Source organism: Phodopus roborovskii, unplaced genomic scaffold (genome assembly GCF_943737965.1).
Source record: "Phodopus roborovskii unplaced genomic scaffold, PHOROB, whole genome shotgun sequence".
NCBI lineage: Eukaryota > Metazoa > Chordata > Mammalia > Rodentia > Cricetidae > Phodopus > Phodopus roborovskii.
This window is the reverse complement of record NW_026126636.1, coordinates 4,121,140-4,146,301: the sequence shown is the minus strand read 5'-3', so window position 1 is coordinate 4,146,301 and position 25,162 is coordinate 4,121,140. Positions and strand designations below refer to the sequence as shown.

The following is a 25,162-nucleotide window of genomic DNA, read 5'->3' as shown; positions in this document are numbered from 1 at the left end:
GCCATTTCCAAGCCTTTATTGAGGTTGTTATCCCCAAATAAATATAATACATTAAACCCAGAGATGAGGGTCTCGTGCACCCCAAAAGGTGCCCCCCACAACCCCAGCTGGGCAAAATAAGTTAGTTGGGGGGGGAGAGCCTGCCAAAGGCCAGGCCAGCTCCCTGGCGGAGCAGGCAGTGGCAGCTGGACTTGCACACACAGATCTAAAGTGCTTCTTGTTTCTATGGTCCCCAGGTCTGTGTGGCTCTTGGCAGGGCCACTGGGAGGGGCAGGCGGGAACCTCCCGGCGGCGTTCACACCGAGCCAGCAGTGGCTGCCAGGGTTCCGTGTGTCCTTCTGTCCATTTGGGGGAATGACTTTTCAATCAGGAGTCCTCCTCAGGGGAAGCTGTCATCAGGCTGTGGCTGGGTGTCCAGAGGAGGATCCGGGATGGTAATTCCTTGATGTAACTTCTCCAAGGAGAACTTCATCTGCCAGAAGAGATGGAGGAGGTGGGATGAACACACACTTCTCAAAGTGCAATCCTGTGACCCAGGTGGTATCGGTTCAAATCCTGACTCTACTATTACAACAGTGGGTAAATCCGTTCATTGCTATGGGCCTACTTTCTTGAAGTATGAGTGATTAATATGCCAGCTTTATAGGATTATATCAGAAATTGGAGTGTGCCAGAGCCAGCCCACAGTAAGTTCACCCAGTGACATTCACCAAGTACCTGGTCTTGAACCAAAGGATGCCACACACCTCCTACATCTTGTCCGTTTACAAAAGAGGGACAAGATGCTACTTCTTAAATCTGCACCAGCTCCCACAAGTTGACGTGCTGAAAGGTCCCCACCAGATGGTGCTATTGTGGAAGGCTGTGGAGCCTTCAGAAGTCGGGCCTGTTTACTCAGGTTACTTGGGAAGGCCTTTGAGAGTCAAACCCAACCCTTAATTCCACTTCCCGGTCCTTGTTCTCATGTTCCCAGGGCACACTTCCCACCCCCATGACTGACAGCACATCTTGAGCTTAATAAACATTTCCTTCGTTTATGGTTTGACTGTGAAACATCCCCCACCCTGGGCTCAAGTCCTTGAACACTTAATCCGCAGCTGGAGGACCTAGGCCACTAGGGATGGGCCTTGTGGATTACAGCCTGGCCTTTCTTCCGGGCTCTGTTTCTTCTCTACTTCCTGATCCCTACCTAACCTGAGCAAGAACCAAGCTGCTAAGGACGTGGACAGAGCCTCCTCAGACACCATGATGGACCACCACATCCTACAAACCATGAGACAAAACATGGCTTCCCTCAGTTGCTAAGTGTTGCCAGGTGGGGAAGAAAATGGACCAGTGCACCTTGTGTCTGCCACACACGTTGGTCACAGAGAAAGTAACTTCCTGTGGCAAGGCTGGCTAGAGGACAGGCCACTTCAGGTTGGTAGCAGGACAGTCCAGCTGTGCTAATGGCTCTTGCTCTCATGTCTGACAGTGATTTAGTATGCTCAGCAATTTAGGGAGAGGGAAACAATCAAGCTTGAACTCAGGACTGGGAAATCCAGCTCTGTTTTTCTGGGACCTAGTCTCAATTCCCTCCCTAGTCTGTCCTGCATGCCCTTTCCACTGAAGCATCTCTCCCCGGAGCTTGGTTTTGGGCATGCAACTATGTCCCTCAAAATGGTCTTTTGTTTTGAACCTGTGCTGGGGAATAGAATATTTTTAGTTTTGTTTGGTTTTCTGCCCTAACCCACGTGTTGTGCATATTAGTTAAATGGCCTACCACTGAGCCACACCCCCAGCCCCTCACTTGGGGATTCTAGGCAGGGGCTCTACCACTGAGCCACACCCCAGCCCCTCACTGGGGGATTCTAGGCAGGGGCTCCACCACTGAGCCACACCCCCAGCCCCTCACTGGGGGATTCTAGGCAGGGGCTCTACCACTGAGCCACACCCCAGCCCCTCACTGGGGGATTCTAGGCAGGGGCTCTACCACTGAGCCACAACCCCAGCCCCTCACTGGGGGATTCTAGGCAGGGGCTCTACCACTGAGCCACACCCAGCCCCTCACTGGGGGATTCTAGGCAGGGGCTCTGTCACTGAGCCATGCCTCCAGCCCCACTACACAGTATGTCTATCAATCCCTTCAGTCCAAGTCTGATGCCCTGAGGAACCAGATAGAACCAGTCTTCTCCTCAATTTTTCATCTTCCTATCATGGGCACCCACCCCAGTACCCCACATCTTCCTCAGTCTTCCACAGCTGCTGGCTGCAGTCCTCTCAGGCCTAAGGGCAGCACTATATGGTGACAGTACATTCACTGAGCACCTACTGTATGCCTGGGTGAGGCTCACCAATAGCAAGTGCATTAAGTGTTTATGGTGTGCTTGGCAGTACCCCAAATGTCAGTGCAGCCTCAGCTCGAAGGTTGGCATCTGAGGCAGACAAGGCTCAGATGACAGTCACTGACATAAAGTCACCCAGCAGAGTGCCACCTTGGCTGTCCCCTGAACTGCAGAGGGTAGCTTCATCAACCCCTTTTTAGAGATGGGACCCAAATGTCCTTGGGAAATTCACTCCCCTATAAGCAGACCTAAGCCCAAGGCAGGCAGAGGACCAAGCCCAGTGCAACCTGGGCACTCTGATTGGCTAGAGGAAGGATGCACATGTGACCCCCGCAGCCAATGACACAGAGTGCTATTCTCTGCACATCCCCCAAACCCAGCCTGCCACCGGCAGAACAGAAAGATGGGAAACCTACTATAGCCAAGTGGCTGGATCCAGTCATGACTGAAAGACATTTCTCCGGGATATGGTTCCATGAACCTCCCTATCAAACTAAGAGGTCACAACCAGGACTGGCTTCCTCGTGTTATGACAGGGAAAATAAAGACCCTGAGATGGGGGCGTCTCCACCAAGGCCCCACAGTCCCACAGCCCCACGGGGCTGCCCTGTACCTCATCCAGGAGCTCCACGGATGCTCGCAGGATCTGCCTCCACTTGTGGACCTCGACACTGTGGAAGCGTTTCTGCAGAGCCAAGATCTCGGCCCACTCCGCGGCCGTCTGCGGGAACTTGCTGTGGAGACGCAAAGTCCAAGTGAAGGGTCTTGGCCCTTTAGTCTGCTTAAGCTCCGCACCCCACCTTGCCCTCAGGTTCTCTCTCCACTTACCCCTTGGCCAGTGCCAGGCTGTGCCAGGACTCAAAGGTGTGGGCCGTTCTCTCGAGAGCCCAGAGACGGTAAAAGAGGAGGGCATTGAGAGCGATGAGGACTACGAGGCTGCAGACAGAGCCAGAGATCAGGGATCCTGGGATGAGGATGCTCCCTCCAGTCTGGCCGGGAGCTCTGCCCCGTCCCCAACACGCTAGTATAACCATACCTTAAAGGGTACCGTTATTACCCACCCTTTTCAGAGGAGGGAAGCGGCTCAGAGGGGCGACTAATACGCCTAGGGTCACACAGCCCATAAGCAGAAAACACGGTTCACACCCTGACCTATGTCATGCCTACATGCTTGCCGGCCACACTAAGCCATCTTCCCTGGAAGAGCCAGGGACATTGAACAGGGAGATAATGCCGCAGGGGGATGAGCTGCAATCCAGCGGGGAGGGTAGCAAGGGGAGAATTCAGGGCCCTACCTCACACAGATCCTGCGGAGGCAGCAAGGGGAAGACAGAGACATGAGAACTGCCCAGGGCGGTGCTGGTGCCCAGCCTCCTCCACCCGGCGCAGCTAGCTCTGAGCCTGGCAGACCAGAGTTCGCCCTGGGTGACCTTAGGAAACTGAGGTCTTAAGAGGCTGAGCATGTGGCCTGGGTCAGCTTGAAGCTGGGCGTCTTCCTTGCTTTTCCTCGGAGTATCCCGGCCTTCCATAGGAACTCCCTGTCCCCCACCAAAACTGCATGATGTCCTCCCAAACCCAGAGTCTCAGCTCAGCCATCCTCGGCTTCCCATCCTTTGCTACCATGACCTCCCATACCAGCCCAGCTCCTTCCCGTTGGTCTGATGGCATCTCTCCACCTCCCCACCGCTAGCTCCTATGGGGCTCCTGGACCGCTGTTTCTGGCTTCACCCAGCTCAGGGCTGGGTGCAGGAAAACCAGAGTAAAGCGCATCCACGACCTGACGTCTTTTGAGGGGCTAACTCCACATATCCTTCCAAAAATATCTTTCCTTTCACCTTCCATGGCCCTCAGGGTGGCTGCTGTCCCAAAAGAAAGACTTCTCTATGACAAATTGAGCAGCGCGAGAGGACTCTGCCGGCCACACCCCAAACACCGCCTCACACAGTCCTTCCGAGTTGAGCCCACACCCCAGCCAAAGCAGAGGCCCAAGCACTTGATCACCTCATGCAGCCAGGCTGCAGATCCAAGCACTTGATCACCTCATGCAGCCAGGCTGCAGAGCCCTTACTCACACAATGCTGATGAGAACCAGGGCGCTGGGGATCCCTGCCCCGGGGCCCTGATCTACGGACGGTTCCGAGAAGCGAGAGCTGAGGGAACCTGTAAAACAGCAACTTGGGGTGAGCCCGGCATACCTCAGGGACCACCACCTCCTCCAGCTGCCCACCTCGATGAAACGCACCTGAGGCGTGTATGCTGGCCCGGGTGCAGGGGTCCGGGTCTGGGTGCTGAGGCCCGTCCGCCTGCCCCCTCCAGCTCAGGGGCCGCTTCCGTCTCCGCAGGCCTGAGAGCAGTCCTCGAGCACCCTCCCCTCCTTCCTCCAGGGACAGCTTCTCCGCCTTGGCAAGTTCCCGCTCTGAGGGACAAGAGCTGACTCAGGACGTCTGTACCCGGCTGGGCCACTGCCGCTGCCCCGCCAGCCTCCTGCCCCCTACCCAGATGGTGGAAATAATCTTCAATGCCACTCCACGAGTTCTTCTCAATGAGAGACTTCACCAGGCTCCATGGCTGCTTTCGGTAGCGGATCTCCGAGGACACACTACGGGGGGCACGAGAGGGGAACGTAGGTCAGGTTTTGGGGAGGGCAATCTATCTACCCCAAACATCTAATTCAAAGAAAGGGCTTTGCCACTGACAAACAGTCCTTCCTATGGCTCAGGATAAACACCTTAAGCCTCGGCCTCTTCAGCTTTTTCCACTTAACATTTAAATCACACAGCCTTTGGCTTTAGACTGTTCTGGGGATTTTGGACTGAGGCTCCTACCTGCTAAGCAGGAGCTCAATGGGTGAGCCATGCCCTCAGCCCCTCCCTGGGAGATTCCACTTCGTTTTCTTCGTTTCTAAATCCTGTGATGGCTTTCTCGCCCAGGACAGCTTTGACCTCACTCTGTAGCCTTGGGATCCTCTGGTCCCAGCATCCTCAGAACTGAAATTATAGGCCCTGCCCTCCACCTACAAGACTTTTCTAGAATCCATGTACTGTCCTTTATGTTATTCCTAACTGGCCTGGCCCCTACCTCTACCCCTAGACAACGGAGTGGGAGGCCTCTTCTTGGTCTCCCTGTCCACATCTGTAGCCACAAGGAGCCCGTGTGTGGAGTCCACTCAGGGTTCCCTGGACTCAGAGCTCTTCCCAGGCGCATGCTAATGGTCAAGTCCACCATGAAATCTTGCAAAGCTCCATGAACTATCATGAACCTTGGATATCAACTCCTACCTCTCTACTCCTGCTACCCCCATGCTTCTACCCCAGGCCTTTGTACTGGCCATTCCTAATGGGAAGCCCCCTCCTCTGGTTATTGTGAAACATTCATTTATCAGAAGGCCTTCCCCATCATCAGAATCAGGGAACAACGCTCTGCCCCTTCTGAGAGGCGGTAAAATGAAGATCATTCTGCCACCACTCAATTCACTAGAATTTCTCCAGTAGAGTTTGGAGTCCCTAAGCAGAGAATTTTTGTCCCTCAAGCCTAGAATGGATGTTCAATAAACAATCGAGCACATGAACTCCTCCTCAGTTCTCCAATGAGCTCTGCCAAAGGTGGTCCCTGGGGTTACCCTCTGACCTCTGCCAGGGTAGGAGGCAGCCCTGAGATGGCGTAGGGATAGGGCACACTTGGGGCTCACCGAAGCCGGGCTTTGTTCCGGGCCAGACCCAGGATGCAGTAGCGGTGGGCAGTGTAGAAGTAGTCCTGATACGGGATGCCCTGGGTGAGCACCTCAGAATCCACCACGCACCCACCCGCCTGTGGGCCACGCCGGAACAGCGTCTGAGGGGCACAGAGGGGCAGGAGGGAGGTCAGGCCTGCCTCACACATCCGCCCCACCCACTCAGCCACCTGGCCAGGCCCACCTGTGTCTCCACCACAGAGGCGCTCTTGGGGCCTAGCGGGTTGCTGATGGGGATGGTGTAGGTCAGGACTCTGCGTTGGTGGCACTTGCTGTCACTGTTCCAGGGGCTCAAGGTCACATCTAGGGGAGGGAGGAGGAGGTGAATAAGGACAGTGTTTTCCTTCCTTTGTTCCCAGGCTGTAGGAGATTCGGACTTTCCAGGGGGTTTCGGTTCTCTGGGGATTGGTCCCCAACTGTACCACCCTGCGTCACCTTCAGTTTAGAAGCTAAAAGGTTTAGACTACAGTCATAATGACAGCTGGGACACTGACCCCTTGCGGAACCTCATGTGTGGTTTCTCCAAAGCATCAAATGAGGGAACCACAACCTTTGGACACCTTTTCCTGGACGTCTCCTGAGCCCTCACACCCACCAGGCCCCACACTGAACTCAGTGTCTCTCCAAATCCTTCCCCCCGGGTCCCCATTCCACCATCCTCCATGCTCCAGGCCCTGACTTCCCTGACATGTTACCTCTATTGTCTGGGGGCGGGGGTGTGTCTGCATGTGTTGTGTATCTATGCCTATGCATGTTCCTGTGCAGCTGCCCACGAGTGAGTGAGTGTGTGTGTGTGTGTGTGTGTCCATCCAGGTGAGTGCATTACCTATAGAAGCCAAAGGTATTGGATCCCACTGGAGCTGGAGTTACAGGCAGTTGTGAGCAGACCTATACAGGTGCTAGGAACTGAACTTGTGTCTTCTGCAAAGTAGCACATGCTCTGGACCTCTAAGCCATCACGCTAGCCCTTTGAAAACATTCCTTACTACATTTATTTATTTATGGGCGAGCATGTGTACATGTGTGTCAGAGGACAACATGAGCCAGTTGGTTCCCTCCTCCTACTGTGTAGGTTTTGGGCAAGCATCTTGTTGGCCCAATACTCGACTTTTTATGTGGGTTCTGGATATCAAACTTGGGTCCTCACGCTTGCACAAAAAGCACTTTAGGGACTGAGCCATCTCCCTAGGCCAGCTCTACTGTCGCCTAGTCTGCTGAGGGTTGCGTCTAGTCTGCTTATCTCTGCCTGCTCAAGGTTCTACCCAGGAATAATATCTGGTTAAAACCAAGCCTAAACATGTGCTCTCTGCCTCGTTCATTTCCATTGCTCCCCAGTCCTCGAGGAGTCTGAGCGGGCAGACACCACACATCAGATCACTAACTTGCATTGGATAGACTCGGTGCAGTTACTGCCGGAGGCATTTTCCTAGCAGCAGCCCCTTTACTTCTCATGGCAATGCAGGCACCACAAGTACCCCAGTGTGCAGAAGAAACTGAGGCAGGGAGAGGCTGCAAGCCCTCTCCGAGGCCACTCAGCTAGCAAGAGGGCAGCAGGCAGTCTGCTCCCGCGGGTGCTAGACAAGAAAGCCTCCGCGTCCGTTGCCCCCTGACCTGTGAACTTGCATTGCTGCAGGAAACCTTGCAGGAACGGTGAGTCCGAGAACAGCATTTGCTGCAGACGCTCAGCACCCACGTGGAAGACAGAGTTGATGAGGAGACGGCCAGAGAGGTCGGGAAGCAGGGCGGCCAGGTCACCTGGGAGACAAAAGTGTCCTTGTTATATGGGTTCACCCTGCCCATCCCCTGAGCCAACTGCTCCTTCTCACTCCCAGGCCTCCAGGGTGGAAGGACAAACTCATCTTCCTGAACACAAGACACGCAGGAACCTGAATCAGTACTCAACCCTTCCTACCGCACAGAACAACCTGGGCACACGCCCCAGCTCTGCCAACAAAAGCCACCATAACGGCGCCCATTGGCACAGATGCCTATGGTCAATTGGAGTTGTTCATCACGTCAAACCAACTGAAGCCAAGCCTGGGGTTTTTGCTATAGTTACTGAGCTGGACATTGTCAGGCGGCCAGGCCTAGGGCTCTATCTCTGTGCTCACAAGAGTAAAGTCTACCCGAAATTGAGTATAGAGAAAATGAACGTAACCAGTTTTACAGCCTGCCTTTCCTGGCCCCATAACCTTTAACGCAGGGCTCAGAGCATGCCATTTGAATGACATCCCTGGCCACCTGCACGGCTTGCCCTATGGACCAATGCCTTCCCTCTCACTGGCCCCAACTGGGTATAACCAAAGCGAATGAACTGGGGCCACCTGCCTCACCTTCCTCCCCAGTAGATGAAGAAGAGTTACTCGTGTCTGTCAATAGTTCCTCTCTGGACAGCAGATCCAAGGGGCCCAGGGATGTGGGCCCATCTGGTGGGGCTGGCTCAGTACTTGGAGGTTCTGCTACTGGGGTCACTGTCTGGCTGGAGGAGGCATCCAGCTGGCTGGCTGTCGGCTCCTCCTTGTCCTCCTCGGCCTGCAGAGAAGGGCTCCATCCAGCCTTCTCATACCTCGACTCCAGCCCAAGGGTCCCCATGGGTAAGCGAGTTTGATAGACTGTTTTAGTGACCGACTCTGGAGACGTGATGTCTGTACCTGGGGCTCCTGGCTAGTTTGACAGAGGCCTCCCGGCCATTCAGTGATGAGGGCTTATGCCAGTGCTTGGCCTACAAGCTTTACTGCCCACCTTACTCCTCTGTGCCTCCCTTTTCCTCCTACTCTGCTAATATTTTCCCCAATTTACCTCGTCTGTCTTTCCCTCTCCACCCATCCCCAACTCATTCCTCTGCCAAGTTCCTGACCCTCTACTGATCTTCCGTGCCCCCTCCGCCATTGCCAACATCTCTCCATAAACACCCACTTGCTCACCCCATGGTCTGCATCACTGCTGGCCCGAGAGAGGTTCGGGGTGACCCGGCCACGCCTTGAACCCACAGGGCTCGGCTCCTGGCTGCGGTCAGTCGCCCCTGAGGGGGTGATGTCACTGAGTGCAATCACATCTCCCACCTCTTTGGGACTCCTGCAAGGGGAAGGAGGAAGTGGGAGATGGCTGGATCTTCAAGCCTCCACAGGCTTGAAGGCCACATTCACTGTGTTCTCCTCCCCCGCCCCCATCCCTGGCTTTGCACAGTAACCTCTGACCACCCAGCACTTAGGAGATCTACAAAAAGATATGTCAGCATGTCTATCAACAGTTTGTCACTGGACAGCAAATCCAAGGGATCCAGGGAGGTCCCTCAGAGACTCCTGGCATCCCTTTGAGCCACCTCCAACTCACCCAAGGCCATTCAGTTGCAAGGGGCAGACATAGTCTTCATCTTCACTGGTAAGGCCCAGCTCCGAGCCATAGCACTGATGGACCAGGTGCCAAAGCTCTCGGGGACTCAGTGTCTAGATACAAAGGATGCAAGCTTGATGTCTTGTTCAAATGGGCCTGGTGGCAGCAGTTCCCTTGGCTTCCACAAGGGGGCAGTATGGCTATGGCTACCCACCCCAGAGCCAACCCATCTCCATCTTGCTGGCATCTATCACCTGCCAACCTGTATCTGCAAAGCCTGGGCCCTGGGTGCTATAAGCCACACCTTAGACCTCTTAAGTACATGATGCAGTGGCCAGGGAAGCTTCCCATTTTTACTCAGAAAGGAGAAGTCACCTGCTCAAGGTCACACAAATGACCCACAAGGATTGAAACCCAGCCAGATTCCAGAAGAGCCCAAGATCTTGTTCCCCATGCTGCCCTGTCTCCAGCCTCCTCTATACATCCTCAGCAGCCATGCATGGCCTTCCTACTACCCATGGCCACAATGACAACAAAATAATAGCAACTAGTGATAACAGCCAAGGCCACGGCAGTTGCTGGCATTCTTACAGGCTCTGAGTAAGTGCTAACTCAAAGTAGATATCAGTGTAATCCTATCAGGATTTCAGGACGAGATGTGCCCAGTAGCCCCTTCAAGGTCACCCAGCTGGGAGGTGACAGCGCGGAGATCAGAGTCTCAATAACACCTAATCCACCCAACCTGAGCCCAGCCCACACCCAGTCCTGGGAGCTATGAGGTCCCCCTTCAGGACCAGCCCCAAGCCATACACAGTTTGGCAGTGAGGCTGGAATTGCAAGGCCTGGGTTTCACCCTTCCTCTGCCCACATCAGGCTGAGTGGAGGCCTCTGGTAGTTCTTGCTTTTGAGGATGACCAGTTTGGAGCTGCCCTGGGGGATGGGTGCCCAGGAGAGATCGAGACGCACAGTAAGGCAGGGATGGGAGAGGGAATCTGAGAGGTGACAGTTGTTTTTGGTGGGCAGGTGTGATGGCTCCTCACCGTCTGCCCCCTCCCTCTCTGCTAGCAGAACCTCACATGGAGGCTTCCCTGGGCACTGGGGACCAGGCTATACCACTTCCTTCCTCCTTTATTGAGGACTTGGCTTCGACGCTTGCCGTGGGAACTCTTAGCCTATCCTCAGCAAGCCCTTCGGAGAAGTCACAGATGTACAAGGCCCGGTGTCCACGGAAGTGTTGGGAGTTTCCTACGAATGTGAGGTCCTCTCTGGTTAACCCCACCCTCCACCCTGAGCATCATCCATGCCCACCTTTTCAAGTAGTGCGTTCTGCCAGAGGCGGAAGATGAGGAGGAAGCAGCGATCACGGGCCCCAAAGGAGGTAAAGAAATGCTGCAAAGAGAAAGCAAGAGATGCCATGGTCACCTCGGGGAGGAGGCTTCCGGGACGTCCCTCCCGACATCCCTTTGAGCCACCTTCCCCATGTCTGGAGCTGAGACAGCCAAGCCCGGTACACTCTCCTAGCCCTCTTCGCTGTCAAGGATGTCTAATTCCTTCTGCCTTGGGCAGACAAAATACAAAGGGAAGCCTGTTGCAGAGTCTTTCCCTGGTCCTTCCTGTTTCCTGTTAGGACCCGGAATCTTTCAGCCAAATGGACAAATGCCAGGTGAGGTGCTGTCCCAGTTCTAGCGAGGGAGAGGCAAGATCTGGAGTTTGAGGTCAACCTGAGCAACACAGCCAGACCCCATCTCAAAAGCAAACAAACGATGGAAGTCCAGGGGCTGAAGAGACGGCTCGGTGGTTAAGAGTGCTTCCTGGTTTTACAAAGGCCCCAGTTTGTGTTCCCAGCACCAACTTCAGGGAGCTCACAACCATCTCTACCTCTAGTTCCAGGAGATCTGACACCCTCTGGCTTCCATGGGCACTGCAGGCATGTGGTACACATATATGCAGGACAAAACATCCATATCCACAAAATAAAAAATATTTTAAAATAAGCAAGTCTTTAATCCCAGCACTCTGGACACAGACACAGGTGGATCTCTGTGAGTTCAAGGCCAGCCTGACTACAGAGTGGGTTCCAGGACAGCCAAGGCTATGTAGAGAGATCCTGCCCCCCAAAAGAAAAACAAGATCTAGGGAGATGGCTCAGTGGTGGATGTGTTGGTCTGGCAGCTATAAAGGCCTGGGTTCGAATCCCAGCTTTGGCTGGCTGGGAGCATCTGAATTGCAGAATTCATATAAATTGTAGGCTCGCTATCGTGCAGGACATCTACGTGAGGGGACATTGCATACGAAGGAGAAACCCCAGTCAAAATGAGGGGCACAAGGGGTAAAAATAAACAGGTCAGGGGCAGCACAAACGGCCTGACAGCCTGTGTGGGCGGAACTGAGGATCCCTGCGCTGCTCCTGGCACATGGCTCCCCACGTTAGGTCCGGTCCTCACTCACCTTCTCACTCTCCGTACAGATCTGAATGGCATTGGGGATGAGTTTAGCCGTCTTTTCCTTCTTCAGACAGGTCACTTCCTTCAGCTGGATGGAAATCTAAAGACGGCACAGGGCAGTGAGAACGAGCCCGAAGCCCTTGCGCACCCGGAGGCCCCGCGGTATCAACCTGTGGCTCAACTCACTGTGGTCTCCCAGCGGAAGATGTTGCTGTAGAAACATATCCAGTTCTCGGAGAGGTAGAGGCGGCCCTGGAGGAGGATCTCCCGCTGCAGGGCGCAGGAGTAATCTGAGAGTGGCAGAGAGAAAGACAGGCAGACATCTGAGTCACACAGGCTGTGGCCCAGCAGCCCACAGGCCAGCAGGGAGGGATCCGGGTCAGAAACTGCGGCTGGGGGCATGGAGGCATGGAGACTCACCCACGATGAGGCGCTCTGCCTCAGGGAGCTTGCTAAACAATTTCCGGAAGTCCTCGTTGCGCTGTTTGTATGTGGGACTCAGCATCTGCCGAGAGGGTTTGGGGCATGGGAACCTGAGTACAGATTCCAAGCCCCTGTTTGGCCCCCAAAGGCCTTCAATTCTTTTCCATCTTAAAAAAAAAATTACTTATTTTATGTGTGTGGCTGTTTTTTCCCTACGTGTATGAGTGCCCACCATGTGTGTGCCCCAGTGCCCACCATGTGTGTGCCCAGTGCAGACGGAGGCCAGAAAAGGGCATCTCATCCACTGGAACTGGAGTTACAGACAGTTGTGAGCCACCAACCATACAGGGGTACTGGGAATCAAACCTGGGTCCTCTGGAAGAGCAGCCTGTGCTCCTAACCACTGAGCCATCTCTCCAGCCCTTACTTATTGGCATCATATATGAGCCAGGCTCTGTGCAAGGTACCACCACCAGCATCAGTTAATCCTACTCAATTTCCAAGACCCCTTTGGCCTTTCAAGGTTGGGCTGCGGTTTCTTAAGGGAGGGAGGAAGGCTGAGACAGGTTAAGTGACTTGCCCAAGGCAAGGCCACTCAGAGAAAACAACAGCAGGCATCTCATCCGGTGTGTTAAACAGAAGTGTCTCATTGTTGGGTCTGTAAGTATCATGGACTCCCTGTGGGCTCTGGGCTGGGACTCCCGACAGGCAGACAGACAGACCCTCCCATGTGCCCATGTGCAGATACTCACGCTGTACCAGCTCTGCATCTTCTGCAAGAGAAAGAGATGAGTCAGGAGAAGCCTGTAGTTTGTTTGTTTGCTTGCTTTTTTAATCTTTTATTCTTTGGGAAGCCCACTAACCAGCTCCTAAATAAAGGTCGGTGTCTGGCTGTGTGGCTCAGTGGCTGGCCCCGGCACCCTCCTCTCCTCCTCTCCTCCTCTCCTCACTCCTCCCCTCTCCCCCTCCCCCTCCCCCCCTTTTTTTTTTCTCTTTCTATTTATTCTCTCTGCCTGGCAGCCCGCCTACCCCTCTCCTGACTTGCTATTGGCCATTCAGCTCTTTATTGGACCAATCAAGTGTTTTAAACGGGCAAAGTCACACAGCTTCCCAGAGTTAAGCAAATGCAACATAAAAGAATGCAACACATCTTTAGCTAATATTTCACAACAGGACCCCTTGTGTTTTCTGGCCTTGCCGCCGGCCCAACCCCACCTGAGTTCATACCCACCTTACTGTTGCGGATGAAGTTCCGGCTGCCCAGGCTCTGGGTGCTGGGGGTCCCAGGCACACCACCCTTCTCTGAGGAGCTATCAGACCCCTTCTCCACCATGGTGCCTGGTTCTGGCTCAGGAGCAGGAGGAGGCCGGCTTGGGGGCAAGAGCTGCAGCCGTTTCCGGAGAGATGGGGAGCTGCTTGGTGAGCTCCGACCAGAGTGGGGTGTGGTGCTAGGAAGAGAGAAGAGTGGGTGAGGAGAAACGGGCAGGGATGAGCTCGATTCTGAAGGTGTGTCAATCATCTAGTAGCGCACCCCTCTACCTACCCATCTATTTATCATCTGTCTATCCAACCATCCACCAACCTAGACATCGACCTATGAGTCCTTCCACCCACCCCATATACTTTATTCTCTACCAGTCCGTCTGTCTGTCCATCCATCCTTCTCTTCACCTACTTCCTGACTGACCCTAGAGCCCGTCCCTGAACATCCTGTGCCTGGGTTGCTTCACTGTAACCCAGGGAATGGTGACCTCACATCTAGCTGTTTTGGGGGTTAAAGGGCTCAAACTGTGAAGTCTCTTTAATACAGCCAGGTACAGTGAGACCGTGACTCAGTGACACCTTCTGTCTTATGACCACCAGTGGAGGCCAGCGGACACTTTTGGAAGTCGGTTCTTTCCTTCCACCATGGATTCAGAGGACCGAATTCAGAAAATCAGGCTTCCATGGTAAATGCTTTTACCCAATAAGCCATGTCACTGGCCTGACATCTGGTAATTTTTAAACATTCTTGAACGAAGTCATTCATAAAGCAATCTTTATTGACGAGTGCTACTCAAAATGCAAACCTAAGTACTTTTCTTTCTTAAAGTGTTATTTATTTTTATTTGTGTGTACCGCAGGTGTGTAGTGCCTATGGAGAGGAAAAGAGGGCGCCAGATCCTCCAGAGCTGGAGTTATACACCATACAGGTGCAGAGAACTGAACCCAGTTTCTCTGTAAGAGCAATACAGGCTCTGAGCCACTGAGGGCCATGTCCCCAGTCCCACAGCATCTCTCTCTCTCTTTTATTTTTTCAATACACGGTTTCTCTGTATTGTTTTGGAGCCTGTCCTGGAACTCGCTCTGTAGACCAGGCTGGCCTTGAACTCACAGGGATCCGCCTGCCTCTGCTTCCCTAGTTCTGGGATTAAAGGCGTGCGCCACCACCGCCCGGCCACAGCGTCTTTCTTAATGTCTTTTCTTCCCTTGCCCTCATCTGTTCACAATCCCCCCACCTCTAAACCTACTCCCATTTCCCCTTTCAACATCACTTCTCTTCGTCCCAGGCCCCACCCCTTTCCACACAGAGGCCGAGGAAGTTTTCTTTCCCTTCTCTGCTCCTGGCCCTGCTGCACACACAGTCTCTCCTACCTCCAGCCTGGAAAGCCGGTGGGCGGCTGAGTCCGCGCTCAGAGTTTACTCCTGACTTGGATGTGAGCAGGCCCCGCCCCTTCCCTGGCCCCTGTGTCTCTCCTGGCTGCCCCAGTCATTCTAGCATCTTCTTGTTCTTTAAACTCCCCAGGGTCATTCCACATCCGGGTTTCTGCTGCATCCGCGCTTCCCCCCACCCCCCAAAGCCCGTCCACAGCTTCAGCATAGCTGCCTTCATCTCTTTCCTTCCCTGTTACTCCTCTTCCGAAGCCCCTTGGTGTAAAAGAGGCCCCTCCCTCTCCACTTATCCGCACTACCTACACTCGCCCTGTTCATTTGTTTATCCAGTTAGTTTATTGCCTGCCCTAAACTGTGAACTTGAGGAAGTCTTGGTTGCTATCTATACCCCTGGCACCTGAACTGGAGGCAGGACACATAATAAATGCTTAATAAACACCGTGGGACTGACTGAACAGCCCTGAGCTGGCCGGAACCGGCACCGACAAAGGCCTGAAATATGGCTTGGTTCTAGTGAGTTTACCGCCTGCACGCAGCGGACGTTAAGCAAACAGAACATTCTGGTAACTGTGCAAACACTAACTGCAATAAGGGCAGTGGCGGTGAGCGGCAGGGACTTTAAAGGGACACCATTGTTGACTTCTTATCGGGATTATGTCAAGCACTTCAGAAGTGATTGATTTTATCATTGCTCAAAGACGACCGTGTGCCTGGCCCCATGACCGTTGGGCTCTACAAGTGGAAACTGAGGCTATAAAGCCCGAGGTGCTCACAGAGGGAGGCACTGCGGGCTTCTGGGAAGGATTTGAACTCCAGGGACCAGGGACGAAGACCTACTTTGGAGTATAAGAGGAATCTCCTCTTTCAAGAAGTTTTTCAGAATTTGGTTCTCTCCTACTGTGTGGATCCCAGGAATCAAACGTAGCTGGTCAGGTTCAGCAGCACCACCAATTGACACAGAATCACTATAAATACAATTAAACTAGCTCACCTTTACCCACTAAGCCAAGAGATGACTGAAAAGTTGGTGTGCGGTAAGCTCAGAGGCCACACTACCGTTCCTCAGCCTTGAAAATTCTTATGCACACTTCAAGGCTCTGGTGCATCCCTCTCCCTCCTGCAGGTCCCCATGCCCTGCTGGGACGGCAGTCACTCAGCTGTGACTTTTCTGTGATAACAGTCCCATGGGCTTCCAACGACAAGCCTTGGAGCTGTCTTAGTTCCCACTCTCCTCTAGCTCTGCGTGGATGGGCAGCAAGAGAAGGGGTCACATGATTCTTTAATAAGTCACATGACTAAATAAAAGTGCATAAACAGTGGCCTAGGCCATTACCTCTCCCCCGGGGCCAACCCAGTGCCTCCGGTCACCATGCTCTGATGACGGAACTCAGTCGGTCACAAGTACAGCCCAAGAAAGCCTTCCTGGTTCTCAGGCTATCCCACCCTCCTTAGCCCAGGAAAGCCCATAGCTCTTCCCTGGCCCTCAGCATCTGAACCACCTCTCCTCTGGTTCCTACCTCCATCTTCCCTCTGCTCCTCCGCCACTGGATGCAAGGGGAACTCACCCCTGCGCCTGACAAACATTTCTCCATGCTCTGTGCATGTCCCCTCCCCTGCTCTCTTAGAGCATCTGCCAGGACATGCTGCTCCCTGGCTCCCCATCCTTCTCCACATCACCTAGCAGGGGCCCAAGAGTAGGCACCACCATGACCTGAGCAAAGTCATTTCACTTGCTTGTTCCCTCCCAGAGAAGGGTTCAACCACACTTAGACTCAAAGGCTTCCGATCTCAGAGCCATCGGTGCATCCCAGGGGGGCCTTGGGCCAGCATCCCCACCTTCCCCAGCCTTGCTTTCCCCTGGTGCTCTGACCTCCTGGGGCTACTTGGAGGCCACATGACATGTAAGACAAAGGGCCAAAGAAGACACGTGTGACAGCTCCCTTCACACAGCTGCAGGAATGGAGCGACAACTCTGCCACCAATCTTCCTGGAACTGTCCATGAAGCTTTGCCGACCTCGGAGGGGCCTCAGCTGGTGCCACAGGCCTTCCTATCCCTGTCTGAACATACACAGAGCACACAACAGACTCCGGCTATCTGCCTGCTGGGACTGGCTGTACTAACCAGGGGCCAGAGCATCAGAAGAAAAGCCGCCAGGACAATAGCCTTCAAGGCAGCCACTGCCATGCAGCTCAGCATAGTCCCCCAAAACACTACTGCCAACAGTACCAGGAACTTGTTTGAAATGCATATTCCAGCCAGAGGTGGTAGGAATGCACTCCAGTACTCCAGGGCTGAGGCAGGAGGATCACAAGTTTGAGACCAGCTAAGGCTGAATAGCAGAGAGTTGGGGGTGTGTAGCTCAAGGGCTTTGAACCCACAGCCAGGGGCATGGCTTATGAGAAGACTGTCTAAAAGTCACCATTGGGAAGCTGGGGATGGGAGTCAGTAGAATCTGCCCACCAGAAGCTGGGGGGGGGGGTATGGCTCAGGGACAAGAGTAACACATACAAATGGACTCCATCACCAGGATTACCACAAAACAAAAAAGAATGGTAAGTTCTAAGTCTCTCTTCTGACCCGCCCTACCAGAAACCTCAGCTTACAATTTGACACACATTGAATTTTGACAGACTCATTAGGCACAGCGAGGGTTACTTAAGTGAGCCAGACTGCAAAGGCTTAGCTGGGCAAGGCTCCCTGAGGCCAAGGGCTGGGGACAAAGAACAGAGCTGGCAAAATGTGGGAGAAGACAGTGCTAGACTCACTCGGGACATCAAGTTCAGAGCCAGGACACAGTCTGGCAGGTCTGAGAATAGCAAATGCCTGGTAGAGCTGAGGGGGACACACAGGCTCACAACGTAGGCCTGAAGACCCTGGGCCACTGTCCTGGTTCTAGGCAGAAGGTGACCACTTCCTGTGGCCTCTTCTCAACTCTGGTCTGAAACTCAGGCCTGGTCTACTCTGAAGCTCCAGGTCCACTGGAAGGCAGGCTGGAGGCAAAGACAATCCCAAGTCATGCCCCAGTTCCTGCTCCTGGATGGGACAAAGAGGAAGTTCTCAAGAGCAGGCAGCAGAGCCCTAGGGCAGCCCAAGCCAGTCATCCAGTCCCGGTGGAGTGAAGGGAGGGGTCAGAAGTGGCGAGAGGACCGTTATGGGGTGGGGGACTGGGAAGAGACTAGTTTTCCCTTGTGCAAGATGCTCGGGCTTCCTGGGCCCCAGAAACTGCCTCTGGACAGAGGGGCAGGAATGCACAGGTGTGTAGGAACGGGAAAATGGGCTGGGGATACACAGCGTCATAGGCAAACTTGCCTGAAGGTCTGAGAAGCCTCTCTCTCCTGTCATCTGTCACAAGCACAGTGGTGTCACAAACATAAACAACCACAGCATTCTAAGTATGCCACATTCATACACAAAATGCCAGGAAACACACACACACACACACACACACATACTATAGTCACACAGAGTTCCAGAATTAATTCCCAATTCAGAGAAACACAGTGAGTACAAGATAAACTAGCTTCACATATAAAGCCACAGGAAAGTTTTAGAGAAACACTGAAGACAAAAGCCACAAACCTACTCACACATCACCTACTCCCAGCACCCAGTGACCCACCCCTAGGGTAAGAACAGAGCTGGCAAAGTCATCAGGTCAAGCTACACATTCTGACTGTCCCTCTGACTTCAGGGTGTTCGTCAGGCAGAGGAAACAAAGCAAAGGCTGGCTCTCAGGGGATGAGGAATGGAATTATCAGCTGTCACGGTGACAGAACACTGACATTCCCACAGTCATGGGGGACTCATAGAGCCGCAACCCAGCGGGCTAGACAGAGCAGTTAAGGTTACACCCAAGATCCCAGGAGGAAGGGTCCTCAGGCAAGAAAGCCACAAGGGGTCTCTGTGTCTCTCTCCACAGACAAAGCCACAAAGGGTCTGAGAGGCACAGGGAATCTCCCACACACCCAGGGGCAAGCAACAAAGCTACAAATGGATACACAGGGACCTTCCCATGGATGGAACCTGAGGTAAATTCCAGACACCCACAGACACACAACAATGTCACAGGTGGACATACAGTTTCTTCTTGTTCACTGAGGCAAAAGCCTTGCAAAGGTGGATGACAAGCACACATACTGAAATCACAATGGGGGACTCACACAGCCGCAACTCAGAGACCCTTGGAAGCACAGGTGTAATTCATGGTAAATTACAGGCACAGCCAGCCAAGGAATACTGTGACTCCTGTACACTTGCAGCCCCAAACCCGCCTCAAGTCACAATGAGGCACAAGCTTGGAACGTGGAATTTGCACACGGCGCCACAAAGAAATGTATGTGTGTTTCACACACACCACGGTGGGTCCAGGGGTCCCAGATGCACTCAAACTAGTGGCCATCGCACACAAGATGATAGGTAACATGCTGAGAGCCACACAAACACTGCCCCAAAAGATCCCAGCTGTTACACACACACACACACACACACACACACACACACACTCACCCCACTCAGAGCTCAGGCACTTCCAACACACAATCACAAACGGAAACTCGGGGGGCACAGGGAACCAGTCAGGAGTGGGGGATCAAGTCAGCGCACACACGACCTCCACCCCGCCTAGCTCTCAGTCTCAAAGAAGCTCCCTCCCCCAGCCCCCACGATAAACGGGGACCACCAACCCGAGGGGCTGCGGGGCCGGCCCAGTACTGACGGCGGTGGGGCTGCTTCGCGGTGGCCCCTTCTTCTGGGGATGAGCCGGGTCAGGGCTCATCAGGAGGGACGATCCAGGCCTGGGGGAGCGCCCCGCTGCCCGTGCACGTCCCAGGCTGGCAGTGACGCCCCAAGCTCGGGCCTCGCCGCCAGGCTGCAAGCCCCCACGTACCCCGAGACACGTGTCTCCGCTCCCGGTCCCCATCGGGGTCGCTCCTACAAGCACCAGCTCTTAGGAACTCACTCCGGCCCCCTGCCCCGGCCCGATCCCGCCGCCGTGCCCGCTCGGCACCCCGAGATCCGCTGCTTACTCGAACATGGATGCGGCGCCCCAGCTGCAGGGCACGACCCGGCCGGCTGCGCTGCGCTGTGCTGGGCCTCCCGGGCCTCGCCTGCCTCGGCCGCCGCCCCCACCGGACCCCGCGGCCCGCACAAAAGGCCGGAGCCGCCGGAGGCCGCCGCGGCGTCAGCGACACCCCCTTCCTGCTCCCGCCCCTCGCGTCACGGCGCCGCCCCCGCCGGGAGGGGGACCGGGACGCAGAGCGCGGGCCTCGGCCTAGATGGCTGGGGGAAGAGTGTGGCTGGGAGATCTGCACCGACCGACGGACAGAAGAACATTTTATTAAAACCGAGCAGCCTGGGCTGGGCGTGAGAACGCGCGCGTGACATCCCAGAACTCGAGAGGCCGAGGCAGGAGGATTGCCGTGAGTTCGAGGCCAGCTTGGGCCGCAGCATAAAGTCCAGGCCAGGCGGGACTACAGAGCGAGAACTTGTCTTCAAAACAAACAAGCAAGCAAACTAAACGAGTCTCAACGCCCTGGCTTCTCACCCTAGGACTTAAAAGAGGCCCCGGGAGGAACCCGAGAATGGGGTGGAGGGCGGTGTCAGGCTGATGCTGGGAAGAGCAGGTCTGGGGCGGAAGTTTGGGGGGAACCGCAGCTGGGGGGCGGGAGGCCTCTTCCTCCTCTCCCCACCCAGTCCCCGAGCCTCGATTCCTGCCTCAGAAGCTCCCACTTGTGCGGGGACTTTCCCCAGCCTAGTCCCGCAGCCCGAGTCACACTCCAGCCCTGTGCTGTGGGAGCCTGGCCAAGTCCCACCGGCCTGGGGAGCCCACTGCTCAGAGGCAAGGGGTTTCCCCCAGAACAACGCAGGGGCAGGGCTCCTCAGCGCTTTTGAGACTGGGAAACCTGCCTAGCCTCAAGACGGGAAATGACCATACGTTGCAGTGTAGGACGAGTTCTTGTGCCAAGCCAATACTGCACCCACTCAGCAAGCCAAGGGAGGTTGTCATCCTTGCTTGGGAACCCGGATGGCCAGCCCAGGGTTTTCTCCCCATCCCTTCCCAGCCTCTTGTCCCCCTTCAGTAGACCCGGTCCTGCGTTGGTCAGCTTCCATTGGTACCACCACCGCCCCCAGCAACCACTCTGCAGCTGCTTGCAGCCAGAGAGCCTTTGACGGCCGAGTAAATCCGCCTTTTGGCTTCAAGCCCAACCCCAGCTCCACCTCATTCCTTGTAATGACGAAGTGCTCACCTTGGTGACCAGAGCCCTCCTGATTGGGCCCCTTTCACTTGTCTGACTTCTTGGCCTCCAGGTTGCTCATTCCAGGAGTCAGCCTGCCTCTCCGCTCCTCCTACTCGTCTTTGGCCTCAGGCCCTTTGCATTGCTATCCCTTCTACGCTAGGAAACTCTTACTGCATGGCTGCCTTCCATCCTCTGTGTCTGTTGCTCATTTTATACTTCCGTTACTTGTTTCCTCTTTAAAAGACTTTTACTTTGGTGGCGAGGGCATGGGGGTGGGGTTGAGGGAGGGTCAGGGTTTCATTATGTGGCCCAGGCTGGCCTGGAACTTTTTTGTTTTTAGAGACAGGGTTTCTCTGTGTATCTCTGGCTAGCCTGAACTTACTCTGTAGACCAGGCTAACCTCAACTCACAGAGTTCTGCCTGTCTCTGCCTTTCAGATGTTGGGATTAAAGGTGTGGGCCTTCAAGCCAAAAATATTTTTACATTTTTTGTTTTGTTTTGATTTTTGGAGACAGGGTTTCTCTGTATTGCTTTGGAGCCTGTCCTGGCACTTGCTCTATAGACCAGGCTGGCCTCAAACTCACACAGATCTGCCTGTCTCTGCCTCCCCAGTGCTGGGATTAAAGGTGTGTGCCACCACTGCCCAGCTTACTTTTTACATTTTTAAGTAGAGGATGTTTATTTATTTCAAATAGGAAAATGTATAATGGTTATCTGTGTTCCTACCACCATATCCATTAAGTATGCATTAAAAAATCTCATTACTTTGTTTAAAGATTCTGAGTTGTATCTAAGGAGAATGGAAAGTCACAAAAGGTTTAAGTGGGAGATCACTGCACTCAGATTTGCATATCAGAAAGATCGTTCCAGACTTCTTTTGGTTTTGGTGGTTGGCCATTTTAGTTGGATTTTTTTTTTTTTTTTTTTTTTAAAGATGAATTAAACTGATGTAGTGGAATAGGCCTCGGAGACACTTGGGAGGCGGAGGCAGGAGGATTGCTGTGTGTTTTAGTGCAGCTTGCTCTACCTACTAAGGTTATACAGTAATTGTCTCAAAAACAAAAGGAAGGAGGGGGTATTGGAGGGAGGGAGGGACTGACTAGCTGTCAAGTCCCATGCTATGGTGCACATCTGTCATCCCGGTACTCAGGAGGCTGAAGCAGGAGGACCATGAGGTTGAGGTCAACCTGGGCATTTTTAATGCAAGACCCTGTCTCAAAAAACAAACCAAAAAACAGGCCAAAGAGCTGGCTTGGTGGTGAAGAGCGCGGATTGCTTTTGCCGAGGACCTGAGTTGGTTCCCAGTACTCACAAATGCTTGGAACCCCAGCTCCAGGGGATGCTGCTCCCTCTTCTGGCCTCTGCAAGTACCCACATGCACATGCATAGACACACTTGCAAATGTACATTTGAAAACAGATAAACTTTAACAGTTACCACCAAAGGCCCAAGTGCTTCTGGGCCTGAGAATGCGTGCAGAAGGTCTGGCCTGTGCAATTTTGCTACAACATCAACTTTAACAAGTCAGCCTACTGTGTAGTATCTTTGAAAGAGATACACACCCAACCCCTATTGTATCCGTTTTGCAGCTTGGTCAGCCTTGTTACTGAGACTTCTGGTCCAGGCAGAGCTCTGCTTCCTGAACATTGCTCTTCTAACCCATCGTCCATGCTTGGGAGAGACCCCAGCACACACTCACTCCTTTCTTTTCAAGGCCAGTCAGTCAGGTTCTTACCTTTTCTGCCCCTCTGCCCTTGAACCTCTTATTAGTTTCGGTCTCGGGAGGCTAGAGGTAGTTTTTCTTTACACAAGTTTTGTGTACGGGCTGGCTTTCTGTGTCAACTTGACACAAGCTAGAGTCATCAGAGGAAGGAGCCTGAGCTGAGGAAATGTCTCCATGAGGTCCAGCTGTAAGGCATTTTCTCTACTTACTAGTGACCAATGTGGGACGCCCCGTCCATGGTGGGCGGAGCCATCCCTGGGCTGCTGGTCCTGGATTCTATAAGAAAGCAGGCTGAGCAAGCCATGGGAAGCAAGCTGGTAAGCAGCTCCCTCCATGGCCTCTGCATCAGCTCCTGCCTCCAGGATCCTGCCCTGTTCGAGTTCCTGTCCTGACTCCCCTCAGTGATATGAAAGTAGAAGTCAAATAAACCCTTTCTTTCTTAACTTGCTTTTTGATCATAGTGTTTCGTTGCAGCAATAAAAACCCTAAGACATTTTGTTTAAATATTTTTTTCCACCTGTCAGCCACAGCAGGAAATAGCTCTTGTGATGGCTGGTGGCACATTTAGAAATATATCTTGCTACTGGAGATGCAGGAAACCACACTGGCCCTCCCTTTGCCTTTGTGCATGGCGTTATTTTCAGTTTTTAAAATTAATGTTGAAAATGTTTTATTGTTTTTAATAGTGTGTGTGCATGCATGTGCACATGTGTGTGGATATGTTGCATGTGACGGAGTTACACGTGGCTTCGAGCTGCCTAACTAATGTGGGTACTGGCAACCTAACTCAGGTTCTTTGCAAGACCAGTGCGTGGTGTTAACCTCTGAGCCATCACCCCAGCCCATTTGTAATGTCAGCCTATTTCCCTGTGGAAATAAAATTCTGTTTACAATGTGCCTCCTTCATGGCAGATCCCTAATCTGGGTCCTGACCCACAGTCTTTCTGGCAGCATGCATTTGGACCCACAGCCCTTGTGCACATCCCTGAGCCTTTGGGCTCTGATGGTTAACCCTGCTGACTTCGTTGGATTGATGCGTAGCTAGAGCACTAATGAGGCACAGCTTTGCGTGTGTCTCAGAGTGCATTTCCAGAGAGGGGGGAGAGTAGTTTGAATGAGTGTAGCTTACTCCTGAGAACTCAGGGCCGGTATTCCCATCTCCTTGTTTCATGATCCTGAGAGATGTGAGCAGGCAGGCAGCCTCCTGCTCCTGCTGCCACCGCCTCAAGAGACTCCAAGCACTGTACCTTCCTTGCCATGATGGATGTGAAGGGACCAGACCCTCACCCAGCCCCCTGCTTTAGCAGCCATGTCAGGCTGCCGAGAAGCCCTAAAAAGATGAAGGCCCCTGACTCAGCACGTGTGCTTAGTTTCTGGCCTTCTGACCTTGTAGGAGCTGCCCTAGGTCAGATACCCTGCACGTGGCGAGGAACCAACCAGAAGTTAGCTGATGTGCTTTACTGTAAAAGTGGCATGCAGAGCATCGCAACCACCCTGCTATAGACCATAGCAACCAGTTGACCAATCAACACAGGACAGGCCGCCCAAGTCTGGAAGCACACCAATCCTGAGATCGTTGCAGACCCCTTGCTCTACCCAACATATCACACCCCAGCCTCTCAGCCCCTTCAGGGTCCTCCTCATGACACCTGCCATGTGGAACGGACCGAGAGCCCAAGTTCATGGAGTTAACTCGTTAAACAATAAAAGACCCTTTGCTTTTGTATTGGAATGGGTCTCTTGGTGATCTGGGGTTTCAGAATTTTCGAACAACGGATGGTACCCAAACAAATCCTTCTGTAATGTTTACTTGTCAGGTATTTGGTTACATGCAAAAGAAACGTAATTAATATACATGTCTATTTCCTAGCTTCACATACAGACTGTGGGCTCAGGCTAGACTCTTGATTGCTCTTTAGCACACCAACCCAAAGGAGACCACACTTGAGCTGAGGCCATACGAAGAGACAAGATAAAGACAAGACACCTCCCACCCCATTCCCCAGTCTGACCTGTCCTGAGATGGACACCCCAGATCCGGGGTCTTTAGTCTCTGAAAGCGTGGTGGATTTGGGGTGCCTGGAGGTGACTCCACATCACTGGATGGAGTTATGTGAATAGCCGGCACCCCCAAGAGCCTCCAGGACTTAGGGGATAGGTCCTGGATGCTGTCAGCCTGTGTCTGCTGCTCAGCTGGAGAGACAGGTGAGCCCTGGTCACTATCCTGGGCCTCCTGGAGAGCCCAAGGCAGCAGGGGCAGGAGTTCAGCCATAAGGAGGAGTTTGGACGGCAGTG

At 53.6% G+C, this 25,162-nt stretch overlaps 1 protein-coding gene across 5 annotated transcripts; it reads right to left on the bottom strand.

Moving 5' to 3' along the window:
* Gramd1a (GRAM domain containing 1A) lies at positions 1 to 25,162 on the bottom strand. 5 transcript variants are annotated; one of them, XM_051207264.1, is made up of 19 exons: positions 24,880 to 25,162; positions 13,486 to 13,702; positions 13,007 to 13,027; positions 12,252 to 12,336; positions 12,018 to 12,121; positions 11,836 to 11,931; positions 10,696 to 10,776; positions 9,388 to 9,500; positions 8,979 to 9,129; positions 8,388 to 8,586; positions 7,666 to 7,809; positions 6,239 to 6,357; positions 6,013 to 6,155; positions 4,820 to 4,923; positions 4,567 to 4,740; positions 4,397 to 4,484; positions 3,153 to 3,260; positions 2,938 to 3,058; positions 1 to 472 (listed from the first exon to the last, which is right to left on the bottom strand). In XM_051207264.1, exons 1-19 carry the CDS (start codon positions 25,137 to 25,139, stop codon positions 380 to 382), a joined length of 2,421 nt encoding a protein of 806 aa, XP_051063221.1. In that variant the 5' UTR covers positions 25,140 to 25,162; the 3' UTR covers positions 1 to 379. The 5 variants fall into 5 exon arrangements, with proteins under 5 accessions (XP_051063221.1, XP_051063224.1, XP_051063222.1 ...); XM_051207267.1 differs by lacking the exon at positions 24,880 to 25,162 and adding an exon at positions 21,154 to 21,345 and having other exon boundaries at positions 8,967 to 9,129; XM_051207265.1 differs by lacking the exon at positions 24,880 to 25,162 and adding an exon at positions 19,933 to 20,076 and having other exon boundaries at positions 8,967 to 9,129.